Raw genomic sequence first — 20533 nt, 5'->3', positions numbered from 1 at the left:
GACTCTCATTTTTGTCTTTGTAGTCTCAATATCTAGGATAGTGTCAAGACCAGAAGTATTTGTTAATTGATTGTTTCAATTTGTTAACTAATTATTCACAAGACTTTAAAGTAATAACATGCTATTCAAACTGTAAGCTATTGGGAGTGGCAAAGGGCTCAGCACAAATTCTCCTAAAGAATTTTGAGAACTTACCAGCCCCCAGGACTCTTGATCCATTTATCTCATGGCTTAAAAATATGAGCAGTCTTGGCCTTGGAAAGAGCCTTTAAGGTCATCTAGTCCAAACATATAGGGCCACATTCAGGTTCAGCCTTTGTCCAGCTCCTGGCACTGACCATGCCAGTTTTAATGTAGCCTTCTCCTTCCCTGTCCCTGCCCTGTTAACCTGGAACCTTCTTTGAAGAACAAACCTTCTTTGTTAATGCCTTCATGCTTCACTCATGGCCCCTAGACCAATGATTCCCAAAGTGGGCACCACCGCCCCCTGGTGGGTCCTGCAGCGACCCAATGGCCACAGGTGCATTTGGGGACAGTGAATAACTGTAAGGGGACTGTGATAGTATGTGACACGGGGCACTAAGTAATATTTTTTCTGGAAAGGGGGCGGTAGGCCAAAAAAGTTTGGGAACCTCTGCCCTAGACTATGTTTGCTTTATGCAGCCCATTGTTGTTTCTTCATAGGGAATAAAGGGGGGAACTGTTGGGCAGGAACTCTAGGAAAAGCAAGGGGACAGCAAGAGCCAATAAAAGGGGTGGAAGAATAGCACTATTTGTGATACTTGAATTCATCCTGCTGCTACTATGAGTCAACATAAGATAAAGTTTCTAACAATTAGCACTGTCTAAAAGGGGAATAGACTGCCTTGCTTAGGTAATGATTTCTGCATAACTGGGACCTCTGAATAGAAACTGGTCAACCACTCATCAAGAATCTTAAATATAAGAATCATGGGTATATATTGAGCTAGATAATCTCTGAAGTCACTTCCAGTTTTAAGATCTGAAGCATCAAAGCAAATCCAGATGGGAATAGAGAAATTGTAAGAGTCGACTGTAGTTATGTAGTAGTACAGGATAGGGGTCCCCTGTGTCCTGATCTCATGAGGTTGGATACAATTGATTTCATCAAGAGTAAAGGCAAGTGATCCCCAATCAGCCTTAAAGAGCATGTTCTTCCCTAAGCCCCTGATTACAAGGGAGAACTCTAGGGACCAGAGAGCAAGCAACAGTCCTCCATTTCTCAGAGCTCTGTGTGCAAGGCACTGAGCTCTAAGAGCTGCAAAGAATAAGAAATGGCACTTGATCTTCATGAACACAATTGTAATCTAGTTGGAGAAACCCAATGGATATATTTGAAAAGATATCTCACAACCCAAGGTGAAATATCCTAAGTTAGCATTTACAGAAGCATCCTATTGAGGAGGGAGGTGACAGTCTTCATGCGTTCTACTCTGGGCAAACCACATCTGAAGTATCAAGTTTAGTTCTTAGAACAGAATTTAAAGGAGGACATTGGCACACATTCAGAGTAAAGTGTGTTAGCCTAGAAAAGAGATGACTGATGGAAAACATGAAAGCTGTCTAAGTATTGGAAGAGTTGTCAGATGGGAAAGGAATTTCACTTCTTGGGGTTGACCCCAACTTAGATGGTAGCCCTAAGAGCAACTGGTGGAAGGAACACAGAGATAGATTTTAGCTTGATGGAAAGAAATGCTTCTTAACAGGTAGATTTATCTGAAAGTCAAAGAGGTTTAATGGGGAAAGAGGTATGTTTTCCCTTCCTCCAAAGTCCTGTTGTAGGGGGGATTCCTAGCTGCATAGGATTTGGACTGGGAAGCCTTTGAGGTCTCTTCACATTTGGAATCCTCTGATTTTAAGTATCAAGTGAGTCATGCTTTGAAGAGGAGGGGAAAGACATTTGAGACTGGGGTTTGGGGATGGGGACATGGTTAATCCAGGAAGGGAGAGGACGTTCTAGGCAGGTGCTGAGGTGAGAGTGCAGAAAGTATGTCCAGCAGGCAGTCAGTAACATTTATTATGCACCCAGGCACTGTGCTTAAGCTCTGGGAATTCAAAAAGAGGCAAAAAAAACAAAAAAAAAACAAATAAAAATCCCTCCTGTCAAGGAGCTCACAGTCTAATGTGTAGGGTGTTCTGCAAACAATTATGAACTAACAAGACATGTACAGGTTAAATAGATAATCTCAGAGGAAAGCATGAAGATCAAAGAGTGCTGGGAAGGGCTTCTTGTAGAAGATGGACTTTAGCTGAGACTTGAAGAAAGCCAGGGATAAGATTCTATGGTTTCTGCTCAAGACATGTTAACAATCAAATATGAAGACCATATAATCATCCACAAAGAGTGGAATATTTTATCTCAGGAAGAGGGAGGAAGGAGTTGCTAGGGTTTATTTATTTTTTAATGTATAATCTTGTCTTTCAGTTGTATGCCCTTTATCCCATCTGCCCTGTGTTTTGTTTGTGTCACTGTTAGCTTTCCTGGGTTAACTTGATAGCTTCTCAGAGACATCTCTGTTTTCTGTAGCTTTTTATTTCAATAGTTTTCCTGCCTCTGTTTATAACCCAAGAGGCAGGAGTGGGAAGGGAAGAAGGTTTAAGTTTCTCTCCTTTTGAACTGAGTCAGCAAAATTCAATAATTTGAAAAGCATTTCTTTTTCATTTCCTGGTACATACAAGGTGCTGGGCTCATTGTCTCTGGGGATATGTAGATAAAAAACAACAGTCTTTCCAAACAAGGAGTTTACAGTTCATTAGGGAGGAAGAGGGCAAGATATATGCAAAAATCAGTGTGATACAAGGTGAAATATGACCAGATTAAAAGAGAAATTGAGACAAAGGACTCTAATAAAATCTTTGAAGGAAGAAATTACTTTCAGCTGGAGGAAAACAGGGATAGGAAATCAGGGAAAGCTTTCTGGAGGAGTTGGCACTTGAATTAGTCCCTTGAAAGGATTTCAACAGGCTGAGACAAAGAAAAACAATGTTCTAGACCTAGGGATCACTCATGAAGACACAGCCTTGGGAAAGAGGAGGATGAGATTGGGGAACAGCTGGGAATCCTCTGTACATATGCTTGGGACACCTTTCACACTTCTGTCTCCTAGAAAGTAAGCAGAGTGTGTGAAGCAGAACAGTGTGAGCCTGGAAAATAGAACATGTGAAAATTAGTACTATGACACTGGGCTAGAGAGGGAGTCAAATTATGGAGGGCTCCAACTGCCAAGATAAAGAATCCGTATTTTATCTATAGGCAGCCATGGAAAGTTTTTTAGTAGGGGACTAACAGATCAGGAGCATAATTGTTTGACTTATGTGGAAGTTAGTTAAAGAAGGGGAGATTCAAGAGACAGGGAGACCAATTAGGAACATGAGGAAGGCCTTGAACTACTGCTTTTCTCAGTTGAGAGGCAGAATCAGCGGGAATTGAAACAATCATCTTCTTTGCCAAGAACAATGCTTAAAGAATTAAGTCAGCTCTGGTTAAACTGATGATTCCCATTCCCAAGACAGAAGCCAATGAGGAAGCAAAGCAGCTTCCTAACATCTTCTGATTTGGGCCTTCCCAGTATGTCTTTATTAATAGATTGGAGCAGAAAGGGCACTGAGCTGCCAGTCAGGAGACAGAGTTTGAAGGTCTCTGTCAGTCATTAATTATTGCTATTTACTACTTCTTTTAGGCAAAGGCTTCACCTCATTCAGCCTCAGTTTGCTCATCTGCCAGATGAGAGAATGGGATTAGATGATCTCAAAGGTCTTTCCCAGCTCTCTCATTCTGCCTTTTTTTCAATTCTTTCATTATTGGATCTAATCAATGTTTAGTAAAATCTTTGCAGATAGCAGCTTGTTGTAATGAAATGATGCTTGGACTTGGAATCGAAGGCTCTTCTGGCTCTAGTTTTGATGCATACTAACCATGTGTCTATTGTGCCTCTTTGGGTCTCAGTTTCTTCATCTCTTAAATAGATGCTAACACTCAAACTACATACCTCAAAGGGTTAGGCTTTTTTATCTCATGCCTTTTTATCTCATTGTATATTGGTTCCAAGCTAGAAGAATGGTAAGGCCTAGGCAATGGGGGTTAAATGATTTATCCAAAGTCACACCGCTAGGAAGTCTCTGAGGCTAGATTTGAACTCAAGATCTTCCATCTCTAGGTCTGACTCTCAATCCACTGACCCACCTAGCTTCCCTCTAAAGGATTGTTTTTAAGTATTATAAGACTCTTGTTTATTAATTGTCTACTATGTGCAAAGAAAGTGCAAAGATAGGTGCTAAGGATACAGAGATAAAGATACATATAAGCCTGCCCTTGTCAAGCTTACTTTCTAATGGAAATAAGGCTGTAGTACAAGGGAAAGAAAGATGGGTTTAATGCAGACATCCAGACACAATGCTATGAAATATTTGAGAAAGAAGAGAACACTGACTCTTGAGTTTGAGGATTTGGTTCAAAACCCATCTCTGGTTCTCACTACCAGTATTCCTTGAGCAAGACTTCACTTCCCTCAGCCTGAGTTTCATCAGTAAAATGAGGCAATCAGATGTGATAGTCCCTTCCAGCTCTAAATCGCTCATCTTTTGTGTGTTGTCTGTGTTGTATCCATGGCAATGGGAGGGGAATGGGAGAGGGCCATATTCTTGAATCAAAGGAAGCTACATGGAGGAAGTATCACTTTAGGTGAACTTTCAAAAAAAGGGGGATATTTTGTGTGTGTGTGTGTGTGTGTGTGTGTGTGTGTGTGCTGTGGTGGGAATATTGGGATTAATATGGGTTTGGTTCATTCTAGGCATAAGACAAGAGAAAGAAGAACAATACTAGGCTATATTGTCCAGTTCTGCTTCAATGTAGTGCATTGAAGAAGTCTGATGATGAAGGTTGAAATGAAGTCAACCTATGAAGGGCCTTCAAAGTTAGGACCATCACTTTTTACTTTACTTGATTGACAATGGAAATCCACTAAAGGTCCTTGACTATACACAAGTTATATAAGTATGTAAATGGGAATCAACATGGCATAAGAGAAAGAACTGTATTTGGAGTCATGGGTTCTGGGTTCTGATTCATGGCTCTTGGCAAATCTCTTAATTTCACTGGGGCCCAATTTCCTCAACTATAAAATGTGAGGATTGAATATCTTAGTTCTAAGGTTGCTCCTAGCTCTGTATCCTAATTAACAATAACAATAAGAATGCAGCATGGGCCTCATATGACTCTGGAACCCCTCATTATCCCAAACTTGGGATGAGGTATATTGGATAGTCATAGTTAATGAAAATAGAGTTCAAGCCCCCATTCAGTAATTCTCTACCAACAGATCAGGAACAATCCATAAATCAAATAGCAAAATACTTAAATGGGACAAAACAATCAAGTAAATGACAAATAATTGAGCGTGGACTTCTCTCTAGCTCTTTGGACACAAAAGTCAAAGTCTTTCACAGATTCCCATGCTAGTGAAGGGAAGGAAAAATTCCCTGAACAGTCTTCAATGAGATTGCATTGTGTCTGGGACACTTCCCATTTCTGTGTCCCAAGAAGCTTCTGGGTCTTGCTGCTTCTTGGCTCTCCTGTCATAATCGCCCAGGTAGTCCCTTGCCATTGCCACTCTCTTCTGCCTTCAGAGACATCATCCACAAAAGCTCCCTCTTCCATCATTGCTTGTATTGAATCCATTTGCTGCTTCTCTGCTGCTATCATCTCTTAGAGCTCTCATTGGCCACTATTGCTGTGGCTACTTCCTCTGGGATGGGGCAGGGAAAAAGGGTTATTCCTCCCTTGAGATTGGTCTGGGTCAATATGCTTGTGTGCTAATCAATACATTATCAGATCTTGCTAGAAAGGCCATACGGCATCTGTCTGACACCAAAAGCCCACTTCAGGCAGGTGTCAAGACCTGTCAAGGCTTGTCGAGACCTATCACGACTATTAAGATCTTTTCTTTTTCTTGACTAATAACCCTTCCTCCTCCCTATTCTGGATTATCTCAGTGAATTTCTTTCATCTTCCATCTTGTCCCTGGCAGCGATCTATATAGACCATGTAAACTGCCTTGAAATTTCAATGTCTCAGTGACACTTGAGGGGAAAAGGTAGTCAGTGACTTTTTTCCTGTATTTCTGCCACACTAGTAAAGGTTTTTGTCCCCCTTATATTGTTGTTACCATTGTCATTATTATTTTGTAAAGAGTCTCTAGAATATCAATTTATCTAATATTCACATGTAAATGCATTTGGAATTCAAGCAGAAATTATTTTTAAAAATTATTTGTCTTGAAATTATTAGTTTGTCAGTTGTCCATTGTCATATAGCTAATAAATATTGGAGCAGAGACTTGAAAAAAATTATTTGCTTTTTGTATCTCCCCATGCTCTCTATTCCCTACTCTTAATCTTGAAGAATTAAAAGCTGTTTGCTATTTCACTTTATTATTTCTCCAGCTGCATGTCTCATAATGATGCTGCTACTAATTCCATTTGAGTGGGAGTGGGCTGACAAAGTCAGAGGTAAAAGAACTCATCATCGGTAGACTCTACGTAACTTCTGCCCAATTAAAGATACTTATTTTGATGGATCCCTGCAAGGTGAATGCCTGGTGGTTATCCATCAAGATGCTGCTGCTTTGCCCTTCCTTCCTTTGGGCTGAAAACATACTCACTCTTCCTGGTGCCTGGTTTATGCTTTCTCCCTCTTCTCATAGGGTTTATTAGTTCCAGGTGAGCTGCTCATGTTTTAGAAGCTGTGACCTTTGCTGTTATTGTATAGATCTGATGTTTGTGCTGTTTGTGTCTGTTTGTGTTGTTTTATAGATCTAGGTTTGTCCAGTAGTCTTCCAGGGCTTTTCTCCTGTAGTCACTGCATCTGTCATTTGAGCAAGTTGCCACCAGGGGGATGATAGTGGTGACTTCATCTCTGCATGATGGTCTAATCAGCAGTGTTCCCTTTAAGTGTAGTTAACAGCCAAAGAGAATATAATTCACTATAGAAGCAAAAAAGTGCTCAGTGTCCTCTGCCCACATGTATCATGAGGAAATCTCTGCTCTGGGTTGGGAAGCAGAAAATGTCTTCTTTGCTATAAATGCAGTAGGATTTTCACAATTTAGTGACCCTTGGAGTCAGAAAAAAACTTTAGTTCCAATATAGCCTCATAAACTTAATAGCTGTATGACTTTGGGCAGTCACTTAACTTCCATTTGCCTCAGTTTCTTCCTGAGCCAAATAGAGATGATAATACCACCTATTCTCTCAGAGTTGTTATGAGGAGAAAAGATAATATACTTTGCAAACATTAAAATATTCTGGGAATGCTAGTATTAATAATAATTATTTGGCAAATATATTTACACTGTCAAAATAGAAAGCTAGCAAAAGACATAAGCCTAACTACATCTCGGTTTATAGGAAATCATTTCTTCAGGTATTCAAATTTTGTAAGAAAGAAAGGTGCAAAAAACCCTGGGAGAAAAGCCAAGCTCTAGCTCCTTTGACTTCCGATGGCAGCAATGAGTTACTTTTTACCCCCTTTCTGAGGAGTAGTGCTGATATGTGTGTTTGAAAAGCATAACTAATGAATTTCCAAAAGGTCAGGGCTGATGGTTCCCACCTACAGCTTTGCTCATGTTAACCTTCAGAGAACAGGAATTTACATAAAAGCCTTCCCATTTGATGGTCTTATCAAATCAATCAATCTTTTCTGTCTTCCAGGAGAAGAGCTGTGAACAGGCAACAGAGTTAGCCAGACTGCCTGCTCTATACCAGAAATCCCACTAGTGAGCAGTGTTTGAACCTGCTCCGCGGATCAAATAACATTTGGGCTGATTAACAAAAGACATGCAAGTGGGAAGGTGTCAGAAGGCAGAGTGTGGAAATTTACCCAGTGTTGCTACTCCAGGGAGGCTCGGGCTGAAAGATGCTGCGCTTAGTAGAATCTTGGATCTAATTGGAAATGGAATAGGGAACCAGGCAGAGAACAGCAAGTATGAGGGGATGAGAGAGGGTGCTGCCCAAGCTGCTCCCATCTGAAACTGTGCAAAGAAGCCCAATGTCCCAGGATCTGCCCAGCATTTGGTACTTGAGCTCCAGCACTAACTACAGCCTGAGTTTGCTCCAGCTTTCTCCCCTGATGTCATTCTGCCTGCTTTGAAATCTGGACACTTGGGCAGAGAAGAGGAGGGAGAGGGGGGAAGTCCCAAGACCAGGATGTACCAGGCAATCTCTTTAATTTTCAGATGGGAAGAAGCTACTGAGCAACTGAAGGCTGAATGACTGCGAAGCTTTGAAAATCTAAAAGCACAAGATATCACCAAAACAGTCCCTTAATTACAGAGCAGAGGAGCCCTCTCCACTGGAACTCTTAATTTGTAATTATCAAAGGATTTAAAGGGGAACTCCTCTGGAAGCTCTTCACTTCAAGGACCAGAGTTAAAGAGGCCACAGCTAAATGATGGTAAGCTTTCTGGATGGATGCTCATGGTTACCAGTTCATTGGAACTTCTCACCAAAATGCTTCATTTCAAAGGATTCTGAACCACTTGGCCACAGAGACTGCTGAGAGTAGGGAAAAGTCTTCTTGATTTTGTTTGAAGCTCTTTTCCCCTGCCCCAGTGGGAGTACACATACCCTTATTGCATCTGGGCACTGAGAGGTCAACAAGTCACCAGGACACAGCCTTCCTCCAGATGCTTGACTTGATGGGATGAACAGTGTTAGTGGAGATACCAGCTTGGGCTCAGCCTTTCTCGCTCCCTCCTTTCTCATACAGGTAGCCCCAGAGCACTGAGCCGATGATGGCCGAGAAGGGTGACTGCATTGCCAACATGTATGGCTATGACCTGGGCGGGCGCTTTATCGACTTCCGACCCCTGGGATTCGGCGTCAATGGCCTCGTGCTTTCGGCCACAGACAGCCAGACGTGCCGGAAGGTGGCGGTGAAGAAGATTGCCATGAGCGATGCCCAGAGCATGAAGCACGCACTAAGGGAAATCAAGATCATTCGCCGCCTGGACCATGACAATATCGTGAAGGTGTACGAGGTCCTCGGACCCAAAGGGGCTGACCTTCAAGGGGAGCTCTTTAAGTTCCACATGGCTTACATCGTCCAGGAGTACATGGAGACAGACTTAGCTCGCCTGCTGGAGCAGGGCACGCTAGCCGAGGAACATGCCAAACTGTTCATGTACCAGCTGCTCCGTGGGCTCAAGTACATCCACTCTGCCAACGTGTTACACAGGGACCTGAAACCCGCCAACATCTTCATCAGCACGGAAGACCTCGTGCTGAAGATCGGCGACTTCGGCTTGGCGAGGATTGTGGATCAGCATTATTCACACAAGGTACCTCTGGCTGGGTTTGCTGCTGGGGCTGAGGGTGGGCAAGTGATGGGGCGAAGGATGGCATGAGAACTCTCAGAAGTGCCAGAGAGGATTTCTCAAGCCCTTCGTATTCGTGACATTCTCTGTAGCTCAGCCAGCTCTTGATTCTTCGTAGTTTTGAGAGGGGATTCAGTTCCACCTTTCGTAGGAGACAATGTAGGGTAGAGCCAAGAGCACTGGACTCCCAAGGCAAGGGACCTGGTTTCCAGTTCTTGGTCTGCTAATATCTGTGTGACCTCAAGCAAATCACTTCCCATCTCTGGGTTTCAGTTTCCTCACCTGTAAAAGGAGAGTTTGAGCAATTTAATTTCTGAGCTCCTTTTCTGGTTCTGACATGCTATGATGCTAAAATTGTGATGTTCGTCTCTGTCATCCCAGAGCATAGCAGGTGCTCAGGGCCCTTAAGGTTGCCTTCCTGGAGCATCTGAAATCAGACCGATTGAGCAGGCTGTTCTTGGCTGAAGGGGCTCTCCAGAGATCATCTGGTTCAGGCAGCCTGATTTTCAGAGAGGTGGATGTCTGAACAATATGAGCCTGATGACTCTGTGTTCTTTTCTTAACCTTGGTCCTTGAAGGCCAGACAATGGGAAAGACTAGGACTTGGAATCAGTAGATAAGAGCTCAAGTCTAGATGATACCACTTTGTTGTTTAATTATGCCCAACTCTTCTTGACAACTTTTGGGGATTTTCTTGGCAAGTCTCCTGGAATGGTTTGCTATTTTATTCTCTAGCTCATTTGACAGATGAGGCCACTGAGGCAAATGACTCCAGGTCTGGCACTCTCTCCAGTATAACCTTGAAAAGGTGACTCTGTGGGTATTATTTTCCTCCTCTATAAAATAAAGTGGTTAGACTAGACCAGAGTTTCTTAACCTGCTTTATGTCATGGCAGTGTAGTGAAGCCAATGAATCTCTTCTGAGAATAATGTTTTAAATGCTTTTTGTCATTGTCCATTGGTTTCAGTCATGTCCAAACACTTCATGACTCCTTTAGGGGTTTTCTTAACAAAGATGCTGGAGTGGCTTGCCATTTCTTTCTCCGGCTAAATTTATAGATGAGGAAACTGAGGGAAATAGGGTTAAGTGATTTGCCCAGGGTCACATAGCTAATAAGTATGTGAGGCTAGATTTGAACTCAAAAAGATGAGTCTTCTTGACTCCAGGCCTGGCACTCTATTTTCTGTGCCACCTAGCTGCCCCCTTTTATATGTTTAGAATAAAATATAGGATTACAAAGTAAAACACAGTTATCAAACTATTTAAGCCCTGGATAAGATTTGTAAGTCTCTTCTAGGTCCAATTTTCATTTCATGAATCTATGAAATGAAACCCACAGGTAACCCCATAACCTTGTATTAAATAGACTCTCCAGCAAACTTTTTCACCAGGGCAATTGAATGTTTTAAAGTCCCTCCTATGCACACTACTTTTGGACTACAAATCATTAATAGTGCAATTCCTGCCCTCTGAGCTCAGGGTCTTGTGTAATTGAATTAGTTCTTCTTGATTCTTGGACCAACCCTCCAAAAATGGAGTTCAACCTCATGGCCAGGAGATGAGTTGGGAATGGAGAGGAAGTAAAATATTGGACTATCTCATTCCAAGCTGAATATTCTTCCCTTGAGGGATGGCAAAGTAACTTTCAGGGTTCCTCAGGTAGGTTTATAGAACATTGGATCCAGAAAAGACCTGAGAGATTATTCTAAATGGAGACCCAGAGAGGAGTAGAGACTTGCCTGAAGCCATGTTTAGGAGCAGAACTATGACTGGAACCCAGGACTCTTGACTCTCCAGCCAGTTCTTTTCCTGTGTGCCATTTACTTCTCAGGGTTCTTTGCCAAAGACCAAGCCTTCCCTCTCCCCACCTCCATTCCTTTCCAGTCTCCCAATACTCATTTGAATCTTCTAATCACTTTCAACTGGAATATCCTAGGGACCCAGAATCCTGCTAGTTCTCTAAATTGGGGGTTTGGATGGGAAGAAAGGTCACATTGGATGAGAGGCTATTCCCCCTTCCCCAGACTAACAAAGGCACCCAGAAAGAGCCTGGTCTCCTAGTCTAAACCACTTCAGATCTGGGTCCTTTTTACTTCCTTTCTTCCTATGTGACCAGGTCATCTATCCAAACTGCTAGCACACTCTGCAGGGATATAGTCCAAATGATAAAACAAAACACAACAAAAATATCCATCTACTTTCCTCTTGCTGCCTTTTGATGCATTCTAGCCTCTCGTTTCTTTGGGATGCCAATTCCAGGGCATTATCCCTAGAGTCTTAAAAGTCCCAGATCAGCCCACCCCAAGTGCAGAGGCCAGAGAAGTTTCTGTTGCTCTTGCCTCTGGCATGCACTAGCTCATTGCGACTCAGGTCTGATTAAATAAACCACCGCAATAGGAAGGGAGGCAGTATGACGCTGTAGCATTGGCCCTGGCCCAACCTGGGATTCAAGCCTTTTGGCTTCTTGTCCCAATTTTACCACTAGAGTGACTTTGCTTTATCCCTCTGAACCTCAGTTTCCTCACTTGTCAGATGAGAATCATAATCTCTGAGCTACCAATCTCATGAGATTGTTCTGAAAAAGAAATGTAACAATGGATGGAAAACTTTCTTTTGAAACCTGTGCAGAAGGGTGATGGACTAATAAGCAATGTGAGACAGATGCATGCTTTTCAGACATGGCCAATATGGGAGTTTGTTTTGCTCGACTCTAATAATAATAATAATAACAATAGCTAATGCTTATATAATACCTGCAATGTGCCAGGGACTGTTCTAAGCACTTTATAATTATGATTTCATTTGATCCTCACAACAACTCTGGAGGTAGGTGCTATTCTTATCTCCATTTTAAAGATGAGAAGACTGAGGCAGACAGAGCTTCAGGGATTTGTCCAAGGTCACACAGTTGGTAAGTGATTAAGGTTGGATTTGAATTCAGCCTTTTTGACTCTCCACAGGGAAGCTCTACACCCCTGGAGCTTCAGTGGAGCTCCTATATCCTATCTGTCAAAGCGAGTTTCAATACTGCTAATGACGACTTTGGTTTAACTTGCAAATTGTCATTACTGGATTTTTTCTTTTGTTACCTGATTCTTGAACAGATTGATTCCAGTTCAAAATATTAATATGAAATTAAAAATATAATAGAAATTTTAAAAATAATATAACATTTTTAAAAAAGGAAATTTCAAGGTCACACTAAAGCTTTCTCTTCTATAAGCATCAGATTCACATGATTAAAATCCAACTCATCTGCTAGGTGAAGGAGACAGAAGAAGCCTTAAAGAGAAACAAGACCCTTCTCAAAGAGGCATGCAGGGATTTGAAATTCCCCAACCCTACCATGCCAATCCTTCCCTGAGATGGCACATAGAGTCAGGAGCCCCCTCACTGCCTATAAGGGTTTGAGTTTCCTTTTCATTCTCCCACCCACCATGGCAAGGATGTGAGAAAAGAAATGCCTGAAAAATGAACAAAAGAAAACTACAAAAACTGTTCCAAATCTTAAGCTCTTAAGGATTAAAGTTTCCAGACTCCCTAATGGCACTAAAAATTTGGGGACGCCTTTTATCATTGTGTAAGGGATTGTTTTGATTGCTCAGATGCAGACCATCCAGGAATTCTCTAACAAGAATTTCTTTTTTTTCCCTTCAGGCTCTAATAAGGAATTTTTTTTTTCCTTCAGGCTGTGAAAACTTTAGACAGCTACATGGTTCTGGTGGCTTATTTCTTACTTGCTTTCTTGTATAAAATTAACACTGTCAAGCGGGAGAGCAGAGTCAGGGTATGGCCAGGAAAGGGTCTGACTCTGCCTGATTCATGAGCTGGAGCCTTCAGCTTCCACCTCCTCTAGCGTCCCCTCAAAATAATAATAATTATTATAAATAGCATCCTATATTGAAGCTTTTCATTTATCTTTCCATACCATATTGTACCTCTGAGGCAGAGAAACTGAGCCCCATAAAGAAGTGACTTATCTAAATAGCCCTTCAAACCTAGATCTCCTGACCGGGTGCTGGTTGCCCTTGACCCCACATGTCCTCTGAGGTAAGGACTGGCATAGCGGGGTAAGGGAATTTCAACTCCCTGTGAGCTTCTTTGAGAAGGATTTTGCTTTTCTCTAAGGCTTCTGGCTTCCTCACCCAGAGGATGTCAAGTTTTAATTGTGTGCATCTGCTCTGATGGAGCTCTTAGAAGAGGAGGCTTTGTGTGACCCTGACACTCCAGGGGCTCAGCGCTTCCCCGTGGTGAGAGCCTGGTCTTCCTGTTCTCATTTTTGAAAGAACATCAAGTCCTTGGCCCCAGCTCCCACAGCACGTTATTGGCCTCAGTGAGATTTCAACCCAGAGATATGGGATGCCTTGGGGACCCATCACAGCATGCCATGCTGCCTCCTTGGAACTGTGGGGTTTGCTTGAGTCTGAATGGAAACGGAAGGCAAAGGAAGGCAGTATCTGCAGGAAGATCAAGCATCCGTGTGGTGGCAGCGAGGAGGTTAATCTCATGCATGAAATAGTGGAAAAAGCACTGGCCTTAGAATCAGGAAGATTGGGCTTAAATTCTATCTCACATCCTTACTTACGGTTATATGTCCCTGGGCAAGTTATTTCATCTCTGCCTCAGTTTATTCATATGTAAAAGGCAGAAGAGTGGAAAGGGCTGGGGAATAGAGGTTCGACTAACATAGGGTCATATAGATAGGAAGTATCTGAGGACAGATCGGAACCCAGGACCTCTGGTCCCTTGGCCTGTCTCTCTATCCACTGAGCCACTTAGCTGCCACCAATTTTCTCAGATCTTAAATGTAGATTAACATTCCCAGGCATTTTGCCTGGCACATAGTTGGAACTGTTCATGTTTTTTCATTCATTCATTTCCTGCCTATTTACCCCACTAGGTTATCATGAGAATCAAATAAGATAATGATGTGAAAACAGGTAGAGTGTTATATGAGTCTGAAGGAAGATGATTCTATTCATTTCAATATGTGTTGATTCGGCACCTACTATGTGCAACCCATAACCATGATCCTGTCTGGGTTGCATCTCACTGACAGTTCTTCTAAAATCAGAAATTACCTCTCAGCATTAATGCAGAATTCCCAGAGAGGCTTGTCTTCCAAGCTGAGAACTATAATTTGGGGGTGGACTTGAGGAGGGCTGACCTCTTCTTGGAACCTTCTGGGATGATCCACAGCCCGGATGGTCCCTTTCTTGCCCCACGTGGTCTCTGGCCCCATTAGGAATCCCTTACCACCCTGGCAGATGTGCTAAGAGATTCTCTCCTCTTCATGGCGGAGAAGAGGCTTCTGAAGGATCAGAGCATGTTCACATTTGAATTTCTCTTATTAATAAGTAGGTCTTTAAAAAAAACTTGTCACTTAAGGCTTTTGTTGAGCACTGTGTAAATTTCAAGAAATGTCAGAAACTTCACTGAGATCGCTTGGAGGTAGCTGAGCAACATGTTAAATGCTTAATTAGCTGCACATGCTTCTCCTTTAGAAGCGAGAATCTAAAGTCCACCCCTCACCCAGTGAGAACCTTTAGCTCAGAGAATTTAGGGCCATTTCCTTGAGTCTACAAAATCTTGCTCTGTGACCTTGGGAAAGTCACTTAATCTCTCTAGATGTCCATTTCTTCATTTGCCAAAAAAGAGAGTAGGACTTGGTGACTTTTAAAATCCCTTATAGCACTATATCCATAATTTAGAATAAGGCATTGCCTTTTTTTCTGATATTAAAGGTCGTCTGCAATCTGGCTTCAGCCTACTTTTCTAGTCTTTTTTTTTTTTACAATATTCTTGGATGCTCTCTAGTCAAAGTGAACTTCTCACCATTTCAGTCAATTCTATTCTCTACCTCTGAATATCCTTGGAATGGGTTTATTCCCCAAACCCTCCCATTCTTTTACTTTTGAAATCTTTCCCTTCATTGCTGACCCAACCTTTGGCCCAACTCTTCCAGGAAGCCTTGCTGATCCCCCTAATTGGAAGTGAACTACTTACTGTACCGTTCTGGGAACTTTATCACTCTTTTTGTATCTCTTTGTACATTTATCTTAGTCTGCTTTGTTTTGTATTAAAATGAAGTTGCATTATGATCTGATAAGGTTGCATTTATTATTTCTGCTTTTTTGCATTTGTTTGCCACGTTTCTATGCCCTATTACATGGTCTATCTTTGTGAATGTTCCATGTGCTGCTGAAAAGAAGGTGTATTCCTTTTTGTCCCTATTTATTTTTCTCCATATACCTATTAACTCTAAATTTTGTAGGGTTTCATTCACCTTTCTTCTCTTTCATCTCTTTTTTTCATTTTCATTAATCTCTTTCTTATTTATTTTTTGGTTTGATTTATCTAGATCTGATAGGGGAAGGTTGAGGTCCCCCATTAGTATAGTTTTGCTATCTATTTCATCCTTGAGCTCCACTAGCTTCTCCTTTAGAAATCTGGATTCTATACCATTTGGTGCATACATGTTGAGTACTGATATTTCTTCATTGTTTATATCGCCTTTTATTGAAGTGGTCAAGGGCATACTAAGAATGGAAAGAACTAGAATTTGAATACAGTCTGACTCAACTGTCTTTCCACTAAATATACCACTAAATATTTATGCAAGTCCCTGTCACAGGGCTCTCCCCACACAGAAGGCTCCCGCATCCAGTCAGTAGTGATTGAGAGTACCCATACTTCTGTTGGATCCATCATCCACCAGCATTGATTGCCTCTAGCATGACTGGCACCGTACTCAGTGTTATCTGCCATTGCCTCCAGCTATTGGTTGGTTGTTTTTTTTGGTTTGTTTTTTTTTTAAATATGGGTTTGTTGTTTTCTTTAAAGAGTTGGTCAGGAACAGATCAAACAGTGTTACTTCTGAGAACAAGTCTGTAGCAATACATGCATGCACTCACACACAACACATACTCATGCATTTTAAATCTTAGCCACGAAAACAAGATTCCTACAAAGAAATCAAGCTCAGTGGCACCATGTCTTCTGCTACAGAAGAGCACAGCACAAACTGCTCTCTGTTGAACCACATCATTTATCCGGAAGAAAGAAGGAAATACAATAGGAATGTGCAGAATGTAGGCTCTGGAAGTGCCACCGAAATCCATCTGTAGGCACTCGTGCCTCCGAGGTCATCTCATGGCCCCAAGTTCTCTCTGTTCAGGTTTGTGTTTGTCTCAGTTCCTATTGGAGAGCAAGACCAAGGGCAGCTGTCTGCCCTTCAGGACTCTTTTATTGAGTCCCCTGGTATGGCCAGTCATAGGTTAAACTGAACTGTGTGAGCACCTATGACTGATAACTTGAGGGGCAACACATCCATGAACCCCTTCATGCCACCTCCAGTCTCTAGAATCTTAGAGCCTATGAATGAATGAATGAAAGTGTTCATCTTAATGATACTATATGCAAAACACAGAGTATGGGAAATAGGAATAGAAAATTAAAACTTTTTGGCCTTAGGAGCTCATATTCTACCGGGGTAGACAACACGAGTAGTTTTACCTCAAGTCAGTTGGGAAAGTTCCATAGTCTTTGGGGTACCACCACAAAGCAGAGAGGAATGCCTCCTCTTTAATGACAATTCCACTGATAAAATCATTTGTTTATTTTTATTACATCTGACTCTTCATGACTCCATTTAGGGTTTTCTGGATAACAATGCTAAAGTGGTTTCCCATTTCCTAGTCCAACTCATTTTACAGACAAGGAAACTCAGACAAACAAGGTTAAGTGACTTGCCCAGGGTCAGTAAGTGCCTGAGGCTAGCTTTGAACTCAGATCCTGCTGACTTCAGGTCCAGCACTCTATCCACTATGCCACTTAACTGCCCTTATGATGGAATGATAAAATCATACCATTTTATAATGCCAAGAATTTTTTTGACAAGAACTAAAAATGTTCTGGGTCTTGAGCTGCTGAGGTTGGGTGATGCAGAAGCAGTTGTCTGGTTGTATCTCCTCCAGGGTTGCTTCCCAGGATGATGACTTGGGGGGTAAAGGGGGGTGGGCAGTTACTGGGATGGATGGAAGCAGGATTGGTGGTCTAGGGGGTATTTCCCCACTCAGGGCTTGGGCTTACCTGATCTTTAGTGCCAATTGGTGGTAGTAGTAGTGGTGAAGAGGGAAAACCATGAGAAGAGAGATATCTAATCCAACCTCTTCATTTTACTGATGAGAAAACTGATGCTCAGAGATATTAAGTAAAGTAATTTGCCCTTGGGGTCAGACAGCTGGTTAAAGTAAATGCTAAGATTAGTACTCAGATAGCCTGGCTTCTAATTCAGTCGTTTCTCTACTACATTGTACAGAATTAAATTAAGCCTTATCATTGAAGGTTCACTTCACCTCTGCTGAGTGACCACTACTGGTACTTTTGTAGGAGAGATTCATTGATCAGATAGAGAACTGGACTAGAAGAACTTGAAGGGACCCATTCAGCTCAAAGAATCTCTGATTCTATGGTTTCACCATTAGAAATTCATTCCTTTTAGTTAAGGCATTATTAAAATTATTAATTTTAAATTAAAATCTATTAAAATGCAAGCTCCCTAGAAAGAAGAACTTTAGGATAAATGAATTTATGAATTCATCAGATTCACTCCATACATGTACACCAAGGGATAATTCATTGAAATCAGGTCTTCACAGAGAAGAGGAGAGAGGGTCAGTGACCAGGAGAATCCTGGGTACTTGGGAATGGGAAGATGGGAAAAAGTAATAGGGAGTATTACTGTAGTTATAATTATTTTTATTTAAGTCTTTATCACTGAAAGCTTATGAGTATTTCATGTTAAGCAATTCTTTTGTGCAGATAAAATAAAAAGCTGTCCCATTCTGAGAAGCAGTTGAGAAGCTATGGGGATAGAAAGAAAGCATTAAGATATGGAAATCAAACTTTGTCCACTTCACAGTTTTACTTGGGATGCACCATGCCTATTTGTTTCCTGCGGTAACCTAATTTTCTGTCCTCAGTCTCTGGTACCATATCAGTTGGAATTGGACTAACCGATCTCCAAGGTTCCTTTCCAATTCTAAATTCTATGATCTTATAATTCTTAAGTGCTTAAATTGTGTGTCAGAATTGAGATGAAAAGAAAAATTAATAGGGCTGGAATGGACAGGGAAAGATTCCCCCTGAAAAACCCACAAGCAACTCGAGATTTGAAGCAAAAAAGAGTTGTGGCCTGGTCCCTGACCCCCACACTGAGAACTACAGATTTCCCACCCCATCCCCTGAGCTTCTAGTTATCCTACATTAGCTGCTCTCAGAGTATAGTTCAAGGATGCACGGGGGTCCTTGATAGCCTTTCATGGTTTTGGCAAGATCAAAACTATTTTCATAATAATGTTTACATGTTATTTGCCCATTAAAGGGATCTTTCCTTTTCTAACTACATATTTGTGTGAGATCTAATTTTCTTCATACACTTCAGCTACATACAACAGCATCACAAGAGACTGAATGTGGAAGCAGATATGATAGTACAACTGCCTTCTAGTAAGTCAGACATTGACATATACTTTTCGAAAAGAAGTGTTTAAAATGCCATTCTTTTTACTATTATTTTTTGTTTTAGGAAATACAATTATTTCTCATTAAAATGTTATTTATGTTAACATGCAATAGTTTATTATTATTTTTACTGGATTAATTTTTATTTAATTATCAGCTTTAATTTTTAATTCAGTAAATATTGATGGATATATAGCCCATCTGAACAAAAGCTCTTTAGGGTCCTCAATGGTTTGTGTTGGTTTTTTTTTAATTTTGGAAAACCTCTACCTTCCATCTTGGAATCAATACTATGTATTAATTCCAAGGCAGAAGAGTAGTAAAGACTAGGCAATGTGGGTTAAGTGACTTTCCCAGGGTCTCATAGCTAGGAAGTGTCTGAGGCCAGAAATGAATCCAGGACCTCCCATCTCTAGATCTAGCTCTCAATCCCCTGAGCCACTTAACTGCCCCCCTCAATAATTTTCAGCAGTGTCAAAGGATCCTCTGACCAAAACGTTTTGAGAACCCCTGCCCAACACTAACTCGGAAGGCATCTCCTTCACCCCTCCCTTTCTCATTGGTGCTGAGAAGTCTTGTCTTTGCTCCGGCTTGTCTCTCTCTGAACTGCTTCTTCCATGAATCATATTCACTAGCCAGGTGTTAATAAAAGTTCTTTCCTTTGGTGAAAGAGGCTTAAAGAATGCCAGCACTAAACAGGTTCTCATTCCTTATGGATTATTTGTTCCAATCCCTCTGATTTTACAGGCGAGGGCCAGACAGAGGAACAACATGATTCCTTTGACCTGCCCTTCAGGCCTCCCACATCCCCTGGGATGGCTAGTCATAGATTGTTTATTACAATTATATGTAAATACAATTATAAAAATACATAATATTTATATGTAATTATAAAATATAATAAATAATAAGCAAATTCTTGTACAAATCAGACTATCATATATCAGTTACTGAAAGGACCAGAGCTAGAGTCCAGCTTTCTCAATTTCCCTTCCAAAGCTTTTTCCACTACACTATTATTATTGTTGTTGCTCAGTTGTTCTGTCTTGTTCAGTCATATCTGATTCTTCGCGACTTTGTAGACTAATAAAGTTTAGTCCATAAAGTTTTCTTGGCAAGGAAACTATATGGTTCGCCAGTAGACTAAGGCAAACAGAGGTTAAGTGACTTATCCAGGGTCAAACAGAGTATTTTAGAACAAATTAGAACTCAGGGTTTCCTGGCTTTAGACACATCATTCTATCCACTGAACCCCCACCCCCAGCTGCCTCTTTTTCCATTACACTATACTGTTTTTATATATTATATTTATATATTATACTATACTGTTATTTATATATTATATATATTATTTTATATATATAAGATTTTATATATTGTTACATAAATATATAAATATATATAATATATTTCTAAATATATAATTTTATATACATTTACATATTTATATAAAATATGTATATCTTATATATTTATATATATATATATTATCCTAAGCCAAAATCTGAATCTAATCTCTCTAGTGGTTATTTGGCCTGTATAAGAGGCACCATCTTTAATACATTCCAGTATTGTCCTGGCCTGGCCATATCCTCTGCTTTTCAAGGACTCCCCATC

General features: G+C 41.0%; 1 protein-coding gene across 2 annotated transcripts in view; it reads left to right on the top strand.

The window, feature by feature from the left end:
• The first annotated feature begins 8805 nt into the window (after positions 1-8805).
• Positions 8806-20533, top strand: part of MAPK4 (mitogen-activated protein kinase 4) — an 82231-nt gene continuing 70503 nt past the window's right edge. The window contains exon 1 of one of the 2 annotated variants that reach the window (XM_044657819.1): positions 8806-9354. In XM_044657819.1, coding sequence (XP_044513754.1) covers positions 8806-9354 — 549 coding nt within the window. The remainder of the gene's footprint in view (positions 9355-20533) is intronic. The other variant, XM_044657821.1, reaches the window with a different exon arrangement.

The sequence above is a fragment of the Gracilinanus agilis genome, chromosome 1 (genome assembly GCF_016433145.1).
Source record: "Gracilinanus agilis isolate LMUSP501 chromosome 1, AgileGrace, whole genome shotgun sequence".
In the NCBI taxonomy this organism is placed as follows: Eukaryota; Metazoa; Chordata; class Mammalia; order Didelphimorphia; family Didelphidae; genus Gracilinanus; species Gracilinanus agilis.
This window is presented reverse-complemented; position numbering and strand designations above follow the sequence as displayed.